At 49.3% G+C, this 21,141-nt stretch overlaps 1 protein-coding gene across 1 annotated transcript in view; it reads right to left on the bottom strand.

The window, feature by feature from the left end:
* Positions 1-21,141, bottom strand: part of alkbh5 (alkB homolog 5, RNA demethylase) — a 54,405-nt gene that overhangs the window by 10,341 nt on the left and 22,923 nt on the right. Inside the window, exon 2 of the mRNA XM_086000020.1 lies at positions 1,037-1,117. Within this exon, the coding sequence (XP_085856146.1) occupies positions 1,037-1,117 (81 nt within the window). The remainder of the gene's footprint in view (positions 1-1,036; positions 1,118-21,141) is intronic.

Here is a 21,141-nt window from a genome sequence, read left to right as displayed (position 1 = left end):
CTGCTGCCGGCCCGCTGCGCTGGATCGTCGCGACTGGAGAACCAAGCCCAGCTCTCCACAGCCTCCTCTGCGATGCTCAAGTCCTCTCTGGATGGTCGACGCCCGCACTTCTGGACTCGGCCTTCCCCTTTCACTGCTCTCCAGGAGCGAATCCCTGGAGGTGATGGAGTTGCAGGTAGGTTTGAATCCACTCGTCACCAATGTTAAATCCGTGAATCTTGATGTATGGTGTCCTTCAATAAATCGACAAGAGACTGCAGAGGAACAATCAACAGGTGTTTACTGGATGAGAGTCACCCAAAAACTAACAGTACAGATCCCTACTCAGGGTTTATATACAGGTGTGGTCGCTGCCGGTACTACAGTATACAGGAGCTGTAAAAAGTAGTTCTCCCCTTAAAGGTACATACACTACACAATTAATCCTGAGGATGAGAGTGAAGCGGGGAAAAGAGTGTGTGGTGAGCAGGAGAGTCGGCGGAAACAGAGTGCATAAGACAAAACAGAGTGTGAGGGAGAGAAAGGAGACAGTAACACAAAAACAGGGAGAGTAAGATAAACACAGACAGGGAAAGAACAACATGCCTGCTGCTAGTGCAAGTTGCTGCGGTTCTAGAGCCGACAGCCAGGAGAGTCCGACGACAACACTTGTAACTGTGCGGCGGGCACAGCTGATGGCCTCCTGTTCTCTCCCCACATCCTGGTCTATGGCACTCGTTTTATCCCTTCCAAGGGTGAAAGGCTGGGTGAACTTTTCCAGGGTTTGAAACCACGACTCCCAGTCCAATGCTCAAAACTTGTGGACAGAAAACTCTCTCTATTCATTCTCCCATCAGTCAGAAACTAACAACTTTAGCAGCTTTCTAAACTCATTCTTTTAGTTACGCAGTTATTATCTTTTTGTCCCTGTATTCCACAAACGATTAGCATTAGAAGGGAAAGAAACACCTCTAACTACAGGCAGCAAACGGAAGAGCACACTGGTTAGCGTTAAAGCTGCTGCATCATATTGACAAAGAAAATGAGACGCTCTTACTTTCGGAGTATGATAACAGCCCTCCGCTCCCTGATGTCTTGAGGTCGAATGCAGTGAGTGATTTCATCTGCTGCGTAATCACTGCAAGGAAAGAACAGGTCAAGAGTCAGCGGACGAAATGCCACCAATTTTCCCCCTTATATTTATCCAATTCTCTTTTGAATGTTACTATGGAATCTGCTTCCTTTTTAGGCAGCACATTCCAGATCACAAAACTTCGCTGCGTAATGTTTCCTCATGTCGTCTCTGGTTCTTTTGCCAATCACCTTAAAACTGTGTCCTCTAACTGATCCAGAACTTACACTTGCTGAAGGGTTACTGACCCTTCTGCCACTGGAAACAGTTTTCCTTATTTACTCTATCAAAACCATTCATGATTTTGAATACCTCTATCAAATCTCCTCTTAACCTTCTCTGCTAGAAAGAGAACAACCCCAGTTTCTCTAGTCTCTCCACATAACTAAAGTCTTTAATCCCTGGCACCATTCTAGTAAATCTCTTCTGCACCCTCTCTCTCTCCCCCCCCAAGGCCTTGACATCCTTCCTAAACTGTGGTGCCCAGAACTGAACACAATACTCCAGAGGCCTAACCAGCATTTTATAAAGGTTTAGCATAACTTCCTTGCTTTTGTACTCTATTCCTCTATTAATAAAGTCAGGGATCCCATCTTCTCTTAGGCAATCCCTCGGAGCCAAGGATGATTTGCTTCCACACTAAAAATGAGTTCTCAGGTGACTGATGAGTCCAAGGCAGGACCTACACAGTCTCTGTCACAGGTGGGGCAGACGGTGGTTGAAGGGGTGGGTGGGTGGGTGGGGTGCTTGGGTGGACGTGTGCTCCTTCCGCTTGCTCCCGGCAAAGAGACTCGAGGTATTCGGCACCTTCCCGGATGCTTCTCCTCCACTTTGTGCGGTCTTGGGCCAGGGATTCCCAGGTGTCAGTAACTAGTGGTGTTCCACAGGGGTCAGTGCTGGGTCCCCAACTCTTTACAATCTATATTAACGATTTGGAGGAGGGGACCGAGTGCAACATATCAAAGTTTGCAGATGATACTAAGATGGGAGGGAAAGTAGTGAGTGAGGACATAAAAAACCTGCAAGGGGACATCGACAGGCTAAGTAAGTGGGCAGAGATTTGGCAGATGGAATACAATACTGGAAAGTGTGAGGTTATGCACTTTAGCAGGAAAAATCGTAGAGCAAGTTATTATCTTAATGGCAAGAAACTGGAAAGTACTGAAGTACAAAGGGATCTGGGGGTCCTGGTGCACGAAACTCAAAAGGTTAGTATGCAGGTGCAGCAAGTGATTAAGAAGGCCAATGGAATGTTGGCTTTCATTGCTAGGGGGATAGAATATAAAAATAGGGAGGTATTGCTTCAGTTGTACAAGGTATTGGTGAGACCGCACCTGGAATACTGCGTACAGTTTTGGTGTCCATACTTGAGAAAGGACATACTTGCTCTCGAGTCAGTACAAAGAAGGTTCACTCGGTTAATCCCGGGGATGAGGGGATGGTCATATGAGGAGAGGTTGAGTAGATTGGGACTCTACTCATTGGAGTTCAGAAGAATGAGGGGCGATCTTATTGAAACATAAGATTGTGAAGGGGTTGGATCGGGTGGATGCGGGGAGGATGTTCCCGATGATGGGTGAAACTAGAACTAGGGGGCATAGTCTTAGAATAAGGGGCTGCTCTTTCAAAACTGAGATGAGGAGGAACTACTTCACTGAGGGTGGTAGGTCCATGGAATATGCTGCCCCAAAAAGCTGTAGAAGCTACATCATTACATAAATTTAAAACAGAAATAGACAGTTTCCTAGAAGTAAAGGGAATTAAGGGTTACGGGGAGCGGGCAGGAATTTGGACATGAGTCTAGGTTCGGATCGGTCATGGCCCTGTGGGAAGCGGAGCGGGCCCAGGGGCCGTGTAGCCTGATCCTGCTCCTATTTCGTGTGTCTAATTCTGTTAGATTCAGGAGATGGTTCTGTGATAGTAGATTGGCGGTTAGGATCAGATCAGCCATGATCTTATTGAATGGCGGAGCAGGCTCGAGGGGCTGATTGGCCTACTCCTGCTCCTATTTCTTATGTTCTTATGAGATGGAGCATTGCAGCCAGGAAGATCGAGAAGAGTGTTGGTGCGATGACACAGCCTTGCTTGACCCCGGTTCATACGTGAATTGGGTCTGTGGTGGATCTGTTGGTCAGGATCATGGCTTGCATGTCATCGTGAAGCAGGCGGAGGATGGTGACAAACTTTTGAGGGCAGCCGAATTTGAGGAGGACACTCCATAATCCCTCACGGTTGACGGTGTTGAAGGCCTCTGAGGTCAAAGGCGGCCATGTACAGCGGTTGGTGCTGTTCCCGGCATTTCTCTTGTAATTGACGCGCGGTGAAGATCATGTCCATTGTGCCCCTTAGTGGGCGGAATCTGCATTGCGACTCTGGGAGGCGCTCTTCAGCCACTGGGAGAAGGCAATTGAGGAGGATTCTTGCGATGACTTTCCCTGTGGCAGACAGCAGGGAGACTCCTCTGTAATTACTGCAATTGGACTCGTCACCTTTCTTGAAGATGGTCACAATTACGGCATCTCAGATCCCCCGGCATGCTGTCCTCCTTCCAAATAAGAGAAATTAGTTCATGTATTCGCGCCAATAGTGCTCCTCCGCCATGTTTTAGCGCCTCGGCAGGGATTCCATCTGCTCCCGAGGCCTTGTTGTTCTCCAGTTGTCGGATGGCCTTTTCAACCTCATGCCGGGCTGGGGTTGTGCTGAGGTGGTGGCGGGTAGCATACTGCGGGATGGAGTTGAGGACACTCGCGTTGAAGACCCCATATGCTTTTTAAAAAAAAAAGCCTTCTCAACTTGTCCTACCCCCTTCAAAATTTGTGCACATACACCCAGGTCTCCCTGTTCCTGCACCCCCTGTGCATACACCCAGGTCTCCCTGTTCCTGCACCCCCTGTGCTCATACACCCAGGTCTCCCCGTTCCTGCACCCCCTGTGTGCATACACCCAGGTCTCCCTGTTCCTGCACCCCCTGTGCGCATACACCCAGGTCTCCCTGTTCCTGCACCCCCTGTGTGCATACACCCAGGTCTCCCTGTTCCTGCACCCCCTGTGCTCATACACCCAGGTCTCCCCGTTCCTGCACCCCGTGTGCATACACCCAGGTCTCCCTGTTCCTGCACCCGCTGTGTGCACATACACCCAGGTCTCCCTGTTCCTGCACCCGCTGTGCACATACACCCAGGTCTCCCTGTTCCTGCACCCCGTGTGCATACACCCAGGTCTCCCTGTTCCTGCACCCCCTGTGTGCATACACCCAGGTCTCCCTGTTCCTGCACCCGCTGTGTGCACATACACCCAGGTCTCCCTGTTCCTGCACCCGCTGTGTGCACATACACCCAGGTCTCCCTGTTCCTGCACCCCCTGTGTGCATACACCCAGGTCTCCCTGTTCCTGCACCCCCTGTGTGCATACACCCAGGTCTCCCTGTTCCTGCACCCGCTGTGTGCATACACCCAGGTCTCCCTGTTCCTGCACCCCCGTGTGCATACACCCAGGTCTCCCTGTTCCTGCACCCGCTGTGTGCACATACACCCAGGTCTCCCTGTTCCTGCACCCGCTGTGCACATACACCCAGGTCTCCCTGTTCCTGCACCCCCTGTGCATACACCCAGGTCTCCCTGTTCCTGCACCCCCTGTGTGCATACACCCAGGTCTCCCTGTTCCTGCACCCCGTGTGCATACACCCAGGTCTCCCTGTTCCTGCACCCCCTGTGTGCATACACCCAGGTCTCCCTGTTCCTGCACCCGCTGTGTGCACATACACCCAGGTCTCCCTGTTCCTGCACCCCGTGTGCATACACCCAGGTCTCCCTGTTCCTGCACCCCGTGTGCATACACCCAGGTCTCCCTGTTCCTGCACCCGCTGTGTGCATACACCCAGGTCTCCCTGTTCCTGCACCCCCCTGTGTGCATACACCCAGGTCTCCCTGTTCCTGCACCCCCCTGTGTGCATACACCCAGGTCTCCCTGTTCCTGCACCCCGTGTGCATACACCCAGGTCTCCCTGTTCCTGCACCCGCTGTGTGCATACACCCAGGTCTCCCTGTTCCTGCACCCACTGTGCACATACACCCAGGTCTCCCTGTTCCTGCACCCCGTGTGCACATACACCCAGGTCTCCCTGTTCCTGCACCCACTGTGCACATACACCCAGGTCTCCCTGTTCCTGCACCCCCTGTGTGCATACACCCAGGTCTCCCTGTTCCCGCACCCCCCGTGTGCACATACACCCAGGTCTCCCTGTTCCTGCACCCCCTGTGGCACAGACATTCCTTTGCTTTTTTCCCCCCCCCTCAGCAGCCAAATGGGCCTGTTTTTTCTGCCTAACTGTTTGAGCCCCTGTGGATATTTTTAACTATATACTGCTCACCATACTTTATATTAAAACAGTTTGAATATCCTGTTGGTCTGTGAATGATATCCTATCCCACCTATATCTGCCAATTTTACATTTTGGTGTTTTTATGCTAGATAATTTTTTTGGGTTCAACAGCTCAGACCACTCCGGTCGCTGAGCCCTCGCTTTCTACAGCCCAGCGCGTGCTTTTACCTACACTGTATCTAGGTCATCTGTACCGAGCCCAGGTATTGAACAGATACTGTATTTCAGCATCCTGGTTATATCATCCGCCCTCATGTAATCTCACGGTTTCAGAAGGCGATAGAATATACACTCCACTAGACTGTGGCTTAAACTACACACTGCCAAACATATTTATGAAATTGGCCTTAATAATCATCAATGCAGTCATCACAACAGATTTTCTTTAACATGGTCGTCATCTTCAATCTGTGTTAAGTAATATTCCCATTTTCCCCACCTTTTCCAATATTATTTATTTCTATTTATTGCTGCACTTTAGTCACACTACAATGTGATTTTTTTTGGCAGCCATCACTCATTCTGAGCAAAGCTGGACCAGGCAGATTAACCCCAAGGGCATCAGTGTTGCTACACCTCCTCATTTTCCAATCATGTACCTGAATATTGCTCATGCATTCAACATGCTCCAGTAAAATTAACTGTGAAATGTCTCTACAAGAATGAGCAAATTTAAACCTGGATCAGTGTCAAACTAAAAGACATTAAACAGAAGCTCTATTATTTTAGCTGAATGTTTGTGTGGAATGAGTCAGGAGCCATGTGCCAGATATTTAATTAGCTCTAAGCAGGTTTCAATTAGAAAAAGAACCTCAATTCTGTACCTGAGTTTGTCGCTGTGTTCTTTAGGTTGAGTTACAACCAGGAATGCTATGCTGTGCCAGCAAGAACTGCACAGAAGAGCATTGTGAAAAAAATCTCTCCACTCAAACCATCCCCGACCCAAAGCTGTCACTCATCACCCACACTGCTTTCAGTCAGGAAAACCAGATCTGAAAACAACTTTATCTACAGCATTAGAAAGGAAGCCTGAGTAAAACAGGAAGATGTTACATTTCCTTGCTATTTTCTTGCTCTCTACCACAAAAAACACAGAATTAGGAGTGGGGGTGAATCTGAACATGATTAGAAAAGGTTTGACTTTTTTTTTGCACTTGGGATTCTGATATTCTGGCATGAGGTAGGGACGGACGGACTAGCATTTCTATAGCGCCTTTCACTACGTCAGGATGTTCAAAGTGCTTTAAGGCCAATGAAGTACTTTCGAAGTGTGGTCACTGTTATAATGTAGGGAAACACCGAGAAGTGAACAATTCATATTACTTGGTTTCCATTCCACGATGTCTCCGTGAGTACCTGAGCCCACGATGTCTCCGTGAGTACCTGAGCCCACGATGTCTCCGTGAGTACCTGAGCCCACGATGTCTCCGTGAGTACCTGAGCCCACGATGTCTCCGTGAGTACCTGAGCCCACGATGTCTCCGTGAGTACCTGAGCCCACGATGTCTCCGTGAGTACCTGAGCCCACGATGTCTCCGTGAGTACCTGAGCCCACGATGTCTCCGTGAGTACCTGAGCCCACGATGTCTCCGTGAGTACCTGAGCCCACGATGTCTCCGTGAGTACCTGAGCCCACGATGTCTCCGTGAGTACCTGAGCTTGCAGCACAGGTTCAATCAGCTCAGATTTTGTTGATAGAAACAGCACTGCACAAGTGAGGTGTCAAGGGATAGCCTGCCATCACTGGGACAGGCTGATAACTGATCTAAAGAAACTTGTGGTTCTCCTATTGCACAGTGTGTGCTGTGGATAAAATTAGACTTTTAAAAAAGCTAAAGGATGTAAACAGATGTGATCTTAATAGGGTTTAACTGTGCCCTCTGGTGCTAACAAACCAGTCCTGTTGTAGATTGATAGCAAAATACTGCAGATGCTGGAAATCCGAAATAACAGAAATTGCTGGAAAAACTCAGGTCAGGTAACATCCGTGGAGAGAAATTTGAGTTGACGTTTCGGGTCGAAACCCTTGTTCAAAACTGGAAAGAAAAGAAAATAGATCAAAGGCAGGGCTGTGATCGAAGAAAAGAAGTAAAAGAGACAATAAAAGGTATTCGAAACCAGACGAGATGGTAATAGGCCAGTGGAGACAAAAGACAGCTGAGATTAGGTGTGAAGTGTACTGGCAGGATAGGAGACAGCTGCCAGGTGAGAGAAACAAAAGGAAAGGGGGGGGGAAGGAAGACCCAAAACAAAGGGGTGGCAAAAATAAGTGAAAAAGTAATAGGGGCCGAGGTTATGATCTGAAATTGTTGAACTGGATATTGAGTCCGGAAGGCTGCAAAGTGCCTAATCGGAAGATGAGGTGCTGTTCCTCGAGTTTACGCTGAGCTTCCGTGGAGTGTGTTGTAGATTGGTCAACTTCCCATTGCACACTTTCAAATAATGCAGCAATGCATTGTCAATATCTAATTGGTGTCCCTGATTTTACTATTAAAATACGATACCAACCGCTAAATAGAGGAACAGCTCAGAGTCCTTAGTGGAGCTCAAAAGAGGATTTGAGAGAACCTCCTAAAATGTCAGGTACTGTGATGGAGAACAGTCAGTAAATATTCCCATTTAAAAAAATATTATTTTTGTGAATTTCCATGTTCAAAGTTGAGGGGTGTTAGACAGTGCTAGAGAATGGAATAGCCTCCATTGCCAACACTGCATGAAGTATCAGTTAGGTCGTGGATTAAAGCACCACTCCCGGGGCTTGAGGGAGTGCTGCACTGTTGGCGGTGCCATCTTTCAGATGAGACATTAAACAGAGTCCCGACTGCCTCTTTAGGTGGGTGTTAAAAGTCCCGTGGCACTTTCTGAAAAAGAGCAGCGCAGTTCTTCTGGTGACCTGGACAAGATTCCTTCCTCAACCATCACCATCAAAACAGGTTAACTGGTCACTGCTGTTGTGGGATCTTACCACCATGCTCGCCTACATTAGAACAGTAACTACACTTACAGAAATTTATTAGCTGTGAAGGGCATTGGCACATCATGAGGACATGAAATACACTATATAAATGCATCGCGCACTCCCAGATCAAGTATAGCAATGTTGTCCAATACGTTAGCCACGAGCCACATACGGCCAATTGGAAATCCAGATGTGGACAAATATAATTTTGATTAGTAAATAAAAAATGAGTAATACACACCATCGTTGGGCATGTGACCACAACACAAGTATTTTAACCTTTTGGTGCATTTGTTAGTAAAAGGACAAGACAAAAAGCAGTGTAAGGTTTTTTTTGATTGTATGTGCTTTACCTCCTTGGTTACCGCTTATCGGTTCTGTTAAAATGGCGTGTTACACAACAACAACTTATATTTATATAGCGCCTTTATAGTAAAACGTCCCAAGGCACGTCATAGGGGTATTATAAGACAAAAAAATTGACACCAAGCCACATAAGGAGAAATTAGGGCAGGTGACCAAAGTGGTAGGTTTTAAGGAGCGTCTTAAAAGGAGAGAAGAGAGGCGGAGAGGTTTAGGCAGGGATTTCCAGAGCTCAGGGCCCAGGCAGCTGAAGGCACGGCCACCAATGGTTGAGCGATTATAATTAGGGATACTCAAGAGGCCAGAATTAGAGGAGCGCAGATATCTCGGGGGGGGGGGGGGGGGGTTGTGGAGCTGAAGGAGATTACAGAGATAGGGAGGGGCGAGGCCACGGAGGGATTTAAAAACAAGGATGAGAATTTTGAAATCGAGGCGGTCTTGCTTATGCCGCGTATGTGTGGTCGGAAGCTCATTTCAGGGTCAAATATGACGCCAAGGTTGCGAACAGTGTGGTTCAGCGTCAGACAGATGGATAGAGTCAGGGGCTAGTGAACAGAGTTTGTGGCAGGGACTGAAAACAATGGCTTTGGTCTTCCCAATATTTAATTGGAGAAAATTGCTACTCTACCAGAACTGGATGCCGGACAAGCAGTCTGACAAATTAGACACTGTGGAGGGGTTGAGGGAAGTGGTGGTGAGGTAGAGCTGTGTGTCGTCAGCGTACATGTGGAAACTGACGCTGTGTTTTCAGATGATGTCACCAAGGGACAACAAGTAGATGAGAAATAGGAGGAGGCCAAGGATAGATCCTTGGGGGATACCAGAGGTAACGATGCAGGAGCGGGAAGAGAAGCCGTTGCAGGTGATTCTCTGGCTACGATTAGTTAGATAAGAATGGAACCAGGCGAGTGCCGTCCCACCCAGTGGTGGAGAGGCTTTGGAGAAGGATGGAGTGGTCAACCGTGTCAAAGGCTGCAGACAAGTCAAGAAGGACAAGGAGGGATAGTTTACCTTTGTCACAGTCACAAAGGATGTCATTTGTGACTTTGATAAGAGCCGTTTCGGTACTGTGGCAGGGGCAGAAACCTGATTGGAGGGATTCAAACATGGAATTGCGGGAAAGACGGGCATGAATTTGGGAGGCGACACATTCAAGGACTTGAGAGGAAAGGGAGGTTGGAGGTGGGGCGGTAGTTTGCAAGGACAGAGGGGGTCAAGGGTTCCGTTTTTTTGAGGAGAGGGGTAATGACGGCAGATTTGAGGGAGAGGGGACAGTACCCGAGGAGAGAGAACAATCAACAATGTAAGGTAACATGGGAGCCAGAAAAGGAAGTTGGGTGGTCAGCAGTTTGGTGGGAATAGGGTCGAGGGAGCAGGTCTCGGACAAGATGAGCGTGGAGAGGTCATGAGGGGAGATCGGAGAGAGACTGGAGAAAGATCTGAGTTCAGGGCTAGGGCAGGGGGGGGGGGGGGGGGGGGAACCCTAGAGTAAGTTTGGCCCGGTGGGCTAGGGTAAGGAAGGGAAGTGACAGAGGCAGCTGAACGGATGGTCTCAATCTTAGACAAAAGTCCATAAGCTCCTCACACTTGTTGTCAGAGGTGAGGGTGGAGGAGACAGGGGAGAGTGGTTTAAGAAGACTGTTAGCAGTGGAGAATAAAAGCTGGGGTTTATCTTTGCATTCCAGAATGATTCTGGAATAGTGAGCAGTTTTGGCAGACGAGAGCAGGAACCAATAATGCTTTATGTGGTCCAGCCAGATCTGGCGGTGAATGGCTAAACCAGTTGTCTGCCATATCCGTTCAAGTCTGCGCCCTTGGACTTAAAGAAGCGAAGGTGAGGGCCTTACCAGGGAGAACGGCCAGGGTGAGAGGGGGTAATTGATTTAATAGGGACTAGGGTATCAAAGGTACATGGGTAAAAACCCCAGACTTCACCATAGAAACATATGGAGAGGTCAGCTCAACCAATGGGAGTCAGGACAGCAGGCCTGCAGAAAGTTACTCAACCAATAATGAGCAGCTCCAACAGGGCACATCAGGGCATGCAGCACCTGGAGGGGCTCACCCCTCAACATTCTCAGCTATCACTGATGAAGTAAAAGTACCGTCCGCAACTGGACAAAAACCTAGACATAGAAACATAGAGATAGGAACAGGAGTAGGCCATTCGGCCCTTCGAGCCTGCTCCGCCATTCAATGAGATCATGGCTGATCTTCGTCTGAGATCATAGCTGATCTTACCAGTTCAGTACCCCGTCCCCGCCTTTTCTCCGTAACCCTTAATCCCCTTAGCCTTCAGAAATATATCCAATTCTCTCTTGAAAATATTTATTGAATTAGCCTTCACAGCCCTCTGTGGCAGGGAATTCCACAGGCTCACCACTCTTTGAGTGAAGAAATTCTTCCTCATCTCTGTTTTAAATGATTTGCCCGCTATTTTTAGACTGTGGCCCCTGGTTCTGTGCTCCCCGGCCATTGGAAACATTCTCTCTGAATTCAGCCTGTCCAGGCCTGCCATAATTTTATATGTTTCGATGAGATCCCCTCTCAATCTTCTAAACTCCAGTGAGTACAAGCCCAAACTATTTAATCTCTCTTCGTAGGTCATTCCCGCCATTCCAGGTATCAGCCTGGTGAATCGCCGTTGCACTCTTTCCATGGCAAGAACATCCTTCCGCAGATGGGGCGACCAAAACTGTACACAATACTCCAGATGCGGTCTCACCAGCACCTTGTACAGCTGTAGTAAGGTATCCCTATTCCTATACTCGAACCCCCTTGATATGAAGGCCAACATACCATTTGCCTTCTTGATCGCCTGTTGCACCTGCATGCTCTCCTTCAGTGACTGGTGCACAAGAACACCCAGGTCCCTCTGCACTTCCCCATCTCCCAATTTATTGCCATTTAGATAATAATCTACCCTCCTGTTTTTACCCCCAAAGTGGATAACCTCGCATTTATCCACATTATAGTGCATCTGCCACGTATCCGCCCATTCCCCCAACCTGTCCAAATCGCACTGTAGCCTCCTGACATCCTCATCAGAGCCCACCCCTCCTCCTAGTTTAGTGTCGTCAGCGAATTTGGAAATATTGCATCCAATTCCCAGATCCAGATCATTTATATATATTGTGAACAGCTGGGGTCCCAGGACAGATCCTTGCGGCACCCCGCTGGTCACTGCCTGCCACTCCGAAAACGAGCCGTTTATTCCAACTCTCTGTTTTCTATCCGCCAGCCAGTTCTCTATCCACGTTAATACTTTGCCCCCAATCCCATGAGCCTTAATTTTGCATGATAATCTTTTGTGTGGAACCTTATCGAAGGCTTTCTGGAAGTCAAGGTACACCACATCCACTGGCTCTCCCCCATCTATTTTACCAGTTACTTCCTCAAAAAATTCCAGCAGATTAGTCAAACACGATTTACCCTTTGTAAATCCATGTTGACTCTGTCCGATCCTTTCCCCATTTGTCAAGTGCTCCGCTATTTTATCCTTAATAATGGACTCTAGCATTTTGGCCACAACCGATGTAAGGCTTACTGGTCTATAATTCCCTGCTTTCTCTCTACCCCCCTTTTTAAATATTGGGGTAACATTAGCTACCCTCCAATCCACGGGTACTGTTCCCGAGTCAATGGAGTTCCGGAAGATGATCCTTAGAGCATCTGCTATCTCCAGGGCCACCTCCTTAAGTACCCTAGGATGTAGTTTATCAGGCCCCGGGGATTTGTCGGCCTTCAGTCCCCTCAACTTACCCAACACCATATCCCTAGAGATACTAATTTCTGTCAGCTCCTCCCTCTCATTAGTCCCTATGTTTGCCGATATTCCTGGGAGGTGATATACCTATCAATTCCTCCAATAAAAGGCGAAGAGTTACGAAGGTGACTAAAGGTTTTTATTGACTAAATAACAGAGCCCACTCTCGTGGGTGATCCGATCCAAGCAGGAGGAATACCAGCCAGTCGCTCACCTTTATACCTGGCCTGGTGGGTGGAGCCAAGGCGGAGTCGGCAGTGGTCATCCCAGGTATAGCAGTGTGGCAAGAGGCGACCTCGTACCGTGATACAATAGTGGTCAGTGATACAGTTATAACGAACAGTGGTGAACAGTGCTAACTACTAACAGTGATACGATAGTGAACGTGGTTTACCACATTCACCCCTTGTTTAGAATTAAGTCCGGCGGGGTGAAGTGTACTACCAATTCTGGTAGGTCAGTCTGTCCGGAGGCTTCGTAAGCCTCTCCGATCGCCGCAGCGGTGGTGTTGCCTTATCCGGTGCTGGTGCCTTATCCGGTGTTGATGCTGGTGTTTGCGTGGTCGGCGAGGGCTCGTGGGGTTCCGGCATGCCGTCTACCTGGACTGAGGTTGGGGGGGGTGGTGGCGGTGTTTCCGGATCGGCTGAGGGTGCGAGGTCTCGTAGGGAGACAGTGTCCTCCCGCCCGTCTGGGTACGCCACGTAGGCGTACTGGGGGTTGGCGTGCAGGAGGTTCACCCTCTCGACCAGGGGGTCCGTTTTATGGGTCCTCACGTGTTTCCGCAGCCAGACCAGCCCCGGGGCGGTCAGCCAGGTTGGTAGAGTGGTTCCCGTAGTCGACTTCCTGGGGAAAACGAACATTCGTTCATGGGGGGTGGTGTTAGTGGCCGTGCAAAGTAATGACCGGATGGAGTGCAGCGCTGTCGGGAGGACTTCTTGCCAGCGGGAGGTTGGGAGGCCCTTAGACTTTAAGGCTAAGAGGACGGCCTTCCATACCGTCGCGTTCTCTCTTTCCACCTGACCGTTACCTCTGGGGTTGTAGCTGGTGGTCCTGCTTGCTGCAATACCTCTCTCTAGGAGGAATTGCCGGAGTTCCTCGCTCATGAAGGAGGAGCCCCGGTCGCTGTGTATATAGTTCGGGAACCCGAACAAGGCGAAGAGGGCATTCAGGCACTTAATGACCGTGCTACTGGTCATGTCGGGGCAGGGGAAGGCAAAGGGGAAACGGGAGTACTCATCAACGATGTTGAGGAAGTACACATTACGGTCAGAGGACGGGAGGGGCCCCTTAAAGTCGATGCTCAGGCGCTCGAAGGGGCGGGTGGCCTTGATCAGGCTTGCTCGGTCCGGCCTATAGAAGTGCGGTTTGCACTCCGCACAGGTCTGGCAGTTCCTGGTCATGGTCCTGACCTCCTCGATGGAGTAGGTCAGGTTGCGGGCCTTAATGAAATGGTAGAGTCTGGTGACTCCGGGGTGGCAGAGCTGGTCGTGGAGGGTCTGAAGCCTATCGATATGCGCGCTGGCGCATGTCATTCGTGAAAGGGCATCAGGGGATTCGTTCAGCTTGCCTGGCCGGTACAAGATCTCATAGTCGTAGGTGGAGAGCTCGATTCTCCATCTCAAAATCTTGTCATTCTTGATTTTGCCCTTCAGCTTGTTATTAAACATGAAAGCCACCGAACGCTGGTCGGTGAGGAGGGTAAATCGTTTGCCTGCCAGGTAGTGCCTCCAGCGCCGTACTGCCTCCACGATCGCCTGGGCCTCTTTCTCGACCGACAAATGTCGGATCTCGGGGCCCTGTAGGGTCCTTGAGAAGAAGGCCACTGGCCTCCCCTCCTGGTTTAGGGTGGCGGCTAAGGCGAAGTCGGATGCGTCGCTCTCCACCTGAAAGGGGATGGACTCGTCCACTGCGTGCATCGTGGCCTTGGCTATGTCTCCCTTAATGAGGGAGAAGGCCGCGCACGCCTCCTCCGTGAGGGGGAAGGAAGTGGCTTTCAGGAGGGGTCTGGCTTTGTCCGCGTAATTGGGTACCCATTGGGCATAGTAGGCGAAAAGCCCCAGGGTTCTCCTAAGTGCTTTAGGGCAGTGGGGGAGGGGTAGCTCCATGAGGGGGCGCATTCTTTCTGGGTCGGGGCCGATGATTCCGTTCTCCACTACGCAGCCGAGGATGGCAAGGCGCGTGGTGTTAAACACGCATTTCTCCTTATTGTAGGTGAGGTTCAGCCGTTGGGCCGTACGGAGGAATTTCTCCAGATTCGCGTCATGTTCCTGCCGGTCGCGGCCGCAGATAGTGACGTTATCTAGGTAGGGGAATGTAGCCTGCAGTTCGTTCTGGTCAACCATCTGGTCCATCTCCCTTTGGAAGACCGAGACCCCATTAGTGACACCGAAGGGGACCCTAAGGAAGTGGTATAGGCGCCCATTCGCCTCGAAGGCGGTATACTGGCGGTCCTCAGGGTGGATAGGGAGTTGGTGGTAGGCCGACTTCAGGTCGATGGTCGAGAATACTTTATACTGTGCAATCTGATTGACCATGTCAGATATGCGGGGGAGGGGGTATGCGTCCAGCTGGGTATATCTGTTTATGGTCTGGCTGTAGTCGATGACCAGGCGGTTTTTATCGCCGGTCTTTACGACTACGACCTGGGCACGCCAGGGGCTGCTGCTCCCCTCGATAATGCCCTCTTTCAGGAGGCGCCGCACCTCAGAGCTAATGAAGGCTCTGTCCCCGGCGCTATACCGCCTGCTCTTGGTAGCGACGGGTTTGCAGTCAGGGGTAAGGTTAGCAAACAGAGAGGGTGGCGGGACCTTGAGGGTGGAGAGGCTGCAGGTGTTACGCGGTGGGCGGTTTAACGTTTGCTGGTTGTTGACTGTGAGCGGGGGGAGGGGTCCACCGTATGCTAGGGTTACGCTTTGGAGGTGGGATTGGAAGTCCAGCCCTAGTAGGACGGCAGCGCAGAGATGGGGGAGGACGAGGAGTTTAAAGTTTTTATACTCCGTGCCCTTAACCGACAGGGTCACGACACAGTAGCCGCTGATGTCCGTGACGTGGGACCTCGATGCCATCGAGATTCGGCTGCGCGTTGGTAGGACAGAGAGGGAGTAGTGGCTCACCGTGTCTGGGTGGATGAAGCTCTCCGTGCTTCCGCTGTCGAACAGGCAGGTCGTGGCGTGGCCGTTCACTTTGATGTCCATCATTGACTTGGACAGATGGTGCGGGCGGGCTTGGTCCAGGGTGACGGAAGCTAGTGTGTAGCTGAGCGAGTCGTTGTCATCTGCGGGCGAGGCGGTCTGGCGTGGTGAGTAAAATGGCGTCTCCCACGAGGCACTATTGGGGTCGGTTGCCTTAATCAAAGATGGCCGCCCCCATGACTCATGTGTGGGGATGCTGGCCTCAGTTGCCCTAAACAAAGATGGCCGCCCCCATAGTTCGCATGCGGCACTGCTGGCCTCTGAGGATCCGCTCCTGCAGGCCTTGGAGAAGTGGCCTTTCTTCAGGCAGGTTTTACATATGGAGTTCTTGGCTGGGCAGCGCGACCTCGGGTGCTTCTCCTGGCCACAAAAAAAACAGCCGGCGGCCCGATTGCGGATGCCCGATGTCGGGGCCGGTGCCGGGGCCGGTCGGGTCCGGGACGCCGACGCAGAGGTAGGTCCCGGGGGCGGCGCTGGGAAGGGTGCTGTGGTAGGGGTCGGGCCCGAGTCCCAGGGTCGCGAGCAGTACCTGGTGAATGCTTCCTGATCTTGGTGGGCCACTTCCAGGGAGATAGCGAGGGCTTCAGCTTTTTCCATGCTGAGGTCTTTAGCTTCCAGCAGTCTTTGCCGTGAGTACTCGGACCGTAGGCCTTTCAGGAATGCGTCACGGATATTATCTTCAGTATTTTCGGCTGCCGACACCGATTTAAAGTCACAGTTCCTGGCGAGTGCATATAGCGCCTGTGAGAATTCGGCTACTGATTCTCCTGGCTGTTGCGGCCGTGATCTTAGGAGGTGCCTAGCGTACATGTAGTTTACCGGGGTCCGGTACTTCTGTTTCAGCAGGTTGATGGCGGTCTCGTAGGTAGTCATGTCCTCGATGAGAGTGTATACTCTCGGGCTCAGTTGTGCCTGCAGGACACTTAGTTTGGATGCCTGAGGGACGCTGGATTCTCTCAGGTATGATTCGAAGCAGACCAGCCAGTGTTTAAAGTCTGCGGCTGAGTTTGCTGCTCGTGGGTTCAGGTCCAGGTACGGCGGTCTGAGGGCTCGCAGCCAAGCTGGCTGGTGTGGCTGTGCTCCTGGGAGCTGCGCTGGTGGCTCCTCCGCCGGTTGTGACTCGTTGTCGGACATCATTAAATTTAGTCAATAAAATTGTATTGTATCACGGTACGAGGTCGCCTCTTGCCACACTGCTATACCTGGGATGACCACTGCCGACTCCGCCTTGGCTCCACCCACCAGGCCAGGTATAAAGGTGAGCGACTGGCTGGTATTCCTCCTGCTTGGATCGGATCACCCACGAGAGTGGGCTCTGTTATTTAGTCAATAAAAACCTTTAGTCACCTTCGTAACTCTTCGCCTTTTATTGGAGGAATTGATAGGTATATCAATTTTATTGACTAAATAACAGAGCCCACTCTCGTGGGTGATCCGATCCAAGCAGGAGGAATACCAGCCAGTCGCTCACCTTTATACCTGGCCTGGTGGGTGGAGCCAAGGCGGAGTCGGCAGTGGTCATCCCAGGTATAGCAGTGTGGCAAGAGGCGACCTCGTACCGTGATACAATAGTGGTCAGTGATACAGTTATAACGAACAGTGGTGAACAGTGCTAACTACTAACAGTGATACGATAGTGAACGTGGTTTACCACAGGAGGTTATTTGTGTCCTCCTTTGTGAATACAGAACCAAAGTATGAGTTTAATTGGTCTGCCATTTCCTTATTCTCCATTATATATTCTCCCGAATCGGACTGCAAGGGACCGACTTGGGATTTTACCAGTCTTTTCCTCCTGATATACCGATAAAAGCTTTTGCAGTCTGTCTTTATGTTTGCTGCAAGTTTACTTTCGTATTCTATTTTCCCCTTCCTGATTAATCCCTTTGTCCTCTTTTGCTGTATCCTGTACTGCCCCCAATCTTCCGGTCTGGTGCTTTTTTTTGCCAGTTGATATGCCCTTTTTTTTGATTTTATGCTGTCCCTAATTTCCCTCGTTATCCACGGTTGAGTCACCTTTTTAGGTTTATTTTTATGCCAAACCGGTATAAACATGTTCTGGAATTCTTCCATTCTATCTTTGAATGCTTGCCATTGTCTATCCACTGTCAATCCCCCCAGAAACACCACCCAATCAATCTTACCCAATTCCCGTCTCATACCCTCGTAATTCCCTTTATTTAAGTTCTGGACCTTAGTCTCTGATTCAATTTCCTCACTCTCCATCTCGACTGAGAGCTCGATCATATTATGGTCGCTCTGACCCAAGGGGCCTCGTACAAGAAGATTGCTGATAAGTCCCTTCTCATTGCACAATACCCAGTCTAAAATGGCCTGATCTCGAGTCGGCTCCTCGACATATTGGTCCAGATAACCGTCCCGAAAACATTCCAGGAATTCCTCCTCCTCAGAATTTTTACTAATTTGGGTAGTCCAATCAATATGTAAATTAAAGTCACCCATGATGACAGCTGTGCTCTTATCGCACGCTTCTCTAATTTCCCTTTTTATGCCTTCCCTCACCTCCATATTACTATTTGGAGGCCTATATATCACACCCACTAACGTTTTCCTCCCCTTGCTATTTCTCATTTCTACCCATACAGATTCCGTTTCATCCGAGTTAATATCCTTCCTTTCCATTGCATTAATCCCCTCCTTTACCAGCAATGCTACCCCACCTCCCCTACCTTTTTGCCGATCCTTCCTAAATATTGTATATCCCTGGATGTTAAGTTCCCAGCCTTGCCCACCCTGCAGCCACGTTTCTGTAATCCCAATCAAATCATACTTGTTTACCTCTATTTCCACAACTAATTCATCCACCTTGTTACTAATGCTTCTAGCATTAAGATACAAAGCCTTCAGGCTTGCTTTTTTCACACTCTCATTATGAATTAGTTTGGCCCTTTGTGTTTCTCTCCTTTGCTTATTGCTTCTCACCTTTCTACCACTGCACTAAGATGTACCGTGACTGATCAATTCACGCCACAATTCCAAACTTTGATCAGAGAGAAAGACCGCAAAGTTTTGCACTGAATGGTGGCAGATATTGGTTCAGTAAATATGCACGTCAAGTACATTTACCTGTCTCATGTGTATGGTGTTTTCTACTACAATTAGTGCACGTGTCTAGTCAACAATTTCTATTGGCCAGTGAAGCATAGCAGTGTTGGATACCTAGTAAATCTCCCTCTGCTCCGCCCCAGCATGACAAAAGCTTCTACTGCAAAGTACCATTATTCTATTTCACACACCAGCCACACTGCCAATGATTGCTGAATTAGGGGCAGTTTAGTGCAGTAGGCACATGCCCACTGGGAAAAGGATCAAAACTACCAAACTCATTTCACATATAACCTTATAACCAAGTGAGAAGACACGAATCTGTGTCCCAAAGGTGAAAAGCCAGTGTGCAAAAGCATTCCGATATTTTTTTTTTTTTTTTTAAATCCCAAATCTTCCAAAAGTACTCTATGTTGAGCACTTTCCCACAGAATACCCTTTGTATATCTGCATGTGTAACTCAAACAACGCTACTGTACATAGGAAAACAGAAAAGGCTATTTAGCCCAACCTGTCGAAAGCATGTACAAGGTCTATATAGTCCTTGTTGCAAGCAATGATGGAGATTAACGTGCTGAACCTATTTCAGGACAAAATGTGCATTCCTTTGACAATTTAAGAACTGGTCACAACTTATGACCAAATCAGTTCAATGTAACTGCCCTGCAGCAGGATTCTTCAACTGGGGGCTGCAAGAACATGGCACTGTAGTGCGCTGGGGCGAGGGAGGCCAGGGGAGAAAAATAAAAAGAATTAACAGCTGTACAACTGCAAGTGGTTAGGTACAAGTCTACTGGCAACAGGTTAATTCTAGAACTTTGAGAAGTGATTTAGAAGTAAAGCAAAATAGGCAAATGGAAAAAGGCCCAGCTTTATTCAACAACTTCTAAATTGAAAGTTTGTTCCTTTTCCAAAAATGTTAACTTTAGGCCTTGCATCTTAGCTACATGGGCCCACCCCAGCATTAACCACGGTAATATTGCAGTAAGTCAAAACAGTGCCAAGATAGGTTTTGGCACACACTGCGTGGTAAATATGTTACTGTTACAACATGTTAAATGTTTACACAGAAAACTTAAAGCTACATCACCCTAAAACTGCTGTGAAAGCACGAGTCCTGCAAAAGGTACATGTCCTTGGAGAGATAAAATGATTCAAATCATGTTTCATTTTCAAGACAGACTGTGTGCTTTTATGCTTGTAAACAAACACACTCCTCCGGGTTTGAACTGCTGCCTCTCTCGTGCAGAGAGCGACATCACTGCAGAATGCTGCCAACCTGCCTCACTGACCAAGAGTAAACCAACACCAATACTGAACGAGCCATCAAACGCAGGCCTTCAGAGTTACCAGGAATCTCACTGTCTTGCTAACTTTACTGTAATTAAAATGAAGCTTTAACCTCCAAAAGCAAATTTGAACACAATACATTTTACAAACTTTACCCCCACAATCTCTGATCGTGCAGAGTCTTGCTACAACCCTCCCTTGGTACCTCACACAAGTGGCCATTCTCCATGTCAGGACACAATCACAGAAACATAGAAGATAGGAGGAGTAGGCCATTCGGCCCCTCGAGCCTGCTCCGCCATTCAATGAGATCATGGCAGATCATCCAAATTCAGTACCCTGTCCCTGCCTTCTCCCCATATCCCTTGATCCCTTTAGCCTTAAGAAATATATCTAACTCCTTCTTGAATATATTTAATGAATTGGCCTCCACTGCCTTCTGTGGTAGAGAATTCCACAGGTTCACCACTCTCGGTGAAGAAATTCCTCATTTCTGTCCTAAATGACTTACCCCTTATCCTTAGACTGTGACCCCTGGTCTGGACTCCCCGGCCATCAGGAACATCCTTCCTGCATCTAGTCCGGTTAGAATTTTATAAGTTTCAATGAGACCCCCTCTCATTCTTCTAAACTCCAGCGAATATAAGCCCAATCAACCCAATCTCTCCTCATACGTCATTCCTGCCATCCCAGGTATCAGCCTGGTGAATCTTCACTGCACTCCCTCCATGGCAAGAACATCCTTCCTCAGATAAGGCAACCAAAACTGCACACAATACTCAAGGTGTGGTCTTACCAAGGCCCTGTACAACTGCAGCAAGACATCCTTGTTCCTGTACTCGAACCCTCTCGCTACAAAGGCCAACATACCATTTGCCTTCTTAACCGCCTGCTGCACCTGCATGCTTACCTTCAGCGACTGGTGCACAAGGACGCCCAGGTCTCGTCGCACTTCCCCTTCTCCCAATCGATTGCTGTTCAGATAATAATCTGCCTTCCTGTTTTTGCCACCAA

This window comes from Somniosus microcephalus, chromosome 11 (genome assembly GCF_052327205.1).
Source record: "Somniosus microcephalus isolate GS21.2 chromosome 11, FLI_Smic_1.0, whole genome shotgun sequence".
NCBI lineage: Eukaryota > Metazoa > Chordata > Chondrichthyes > Squaliformes > Somniosidae > Somniosus > Somniosus microcephalus.
Note: the sequence above shows the minus strand (reverse complement) of the source record. Positions and strands in the feature narration are given on the sequence as shown.